The sequence below is a fragment of the Talpa europaea genome, assembly GCF_964194135.1.
Source record: "Talpa europaea genome assembly, chromosome: 9".
NCBI classification, from domain to species: Eukaryota; Metazoa; Chordata; class Mammalia; order Eulipotyphla; family Talpidae; genus Talpa; species Talpa europaea.
In genome coordinates, this window is record NC_140076.1 from 74,587,390 (window position 1) to 74,588,887 (window position 1,498).

The window sequence follows — 1,498 nt, forward strand, 5'->3', positions numbered from 1 at the left end:
TGACTGTACCCAGTGCTTGTATAAATAAATAAATAAATCTTTTTTAAAAAGATATACTATGGACTTTGGATGGCAAGGAGTGTAAATCTAGGTACATTGGTTATAATATGTGGTGGGGGATGTTACTAATAGGGGAGGCTATGCATGTGTGAACAACAGGGGGTATATAGAAAATTTCTACACCTTCCTCTCATTAAAAAACAAAACACAGTGCTGGAGGTACCAACCCATTTCTTCCCACCCCGGAGCGCGTCCTCCCCTCTGGAGGGCCTGGAGCTGCTGGCCCGATGGGCGCCGGACTGAGCTAGGCCGGGCAGCAGCACCGAGGTCAGCCGGGAAGACGCGGCGGGCACGCAGTACAGCGGGGAGGTGACACCATGACGACCTTGGATGACAAGTTGCTGGGGGAGAAGCTGCAGTACTATTACAGCAGCAGGGAGGATGAGGACAGCGACCAGGAGGACAAGGATGGAGGTAGGGGTGCCCTGGCTGGCAGTTCAGTGCCTGCAGATGCTGAGTTGGCAGGCGAAGGCATCTCAGTTAACACAGGTCCAAAAGGTGTGATCAATGTCTGGCGCTGCTTCAAGGAGCTGGAGACGGAACAAAGGGAGGAGCAGTGCCGGGAGATGGAACGGCTGATCAAGAAGCTGTCCATGACCTGCAGGTCCCACCTGGACGAAAAGGAGGAGCAACAAAAACAGAAGGACCTCCAGGAGAAGATCAGTGGAAAGATGACTCTGAAGGAGTTTGCCATGGTAAACGAGAACCAAGATGATGAAGCGTTTCTGCAGCAGTACCGGAAGCAGAGAATGGAGGAGATGCGGCAGCAGCTCCACAAGGGACCCCAATTCAAGCAGGTGTTTGAGATCCCTAGTGGAGAAGGGTTCTTAGACATGACTGACAAAGAACAGAAGAGCATCCTCATCATGGTCCATATCTACGAGGACAGCATTCCGGGGACCGAAGCCATGAACGGCTGCATGATCTGCCTTGCTGCCAAGTACCCAGCTGTCAAGGTCTGCTGGGTGAAGAGCTCCGTGATTGGGGCCAGCAGCTGGTTCACAGGAACGCCCTGCCTGCCCTGCTCATCTACCAGGGGGGTGAATTGATTGGCAATTTTGTCCGGGTCACTGACCAACTGGGGGAAGATTTCTTTGCTGTGGACCTTGAAGCCTTCCTGCAGGAATTTGGATTGCTCCCTGAAAAGGAAGTCTTGGTGCTCACATCTGTGTGTAGCTCTGCCACCTGTCACAGTGAAGACAGCGATTTGAAAATAGATTGAGCCACGAGTCCACTAGCATCGATTTCCCACTGTTGGGGCTGGAAGAAACATATCTGGGTGGGTTTTTTTTTCCTTTTGTTCTTTCCTGTGTCTTCTGGTGTTTCAGCCATTTTTTGTAGTTCCTTTCCTTATATGTAAAGTCAAGAAATTCTTAGATTAAATCAGAATGCTGAATCACCTTGTGGTTAGCAATAAAGTCACTTAATTGTATAAAAG

At 50.1% G+C, this 1,498-nt stretch overlaps 1 protein-coding gene across 1 annotated transcript; it reads left to right on the forward strand.

The window, feature by feature from the left end:
* Positions 1–377: 377 nt before the first annotated feature.
* LOC311176270 (phosducin-like protein) lies at positions 378–1,282 on the forward strand (the record flags this gene model as incomplete). The annotated part of the gene is given in 2 exon segments (XM_084241605.1): positions 378–1,059; positions 1,062–1,282. Coding segments are annotated over 2 exon segments (903 nt in total).
* Between the last annotated feature and the right edge of the window lie 216 nt (positions 1,283–1,498).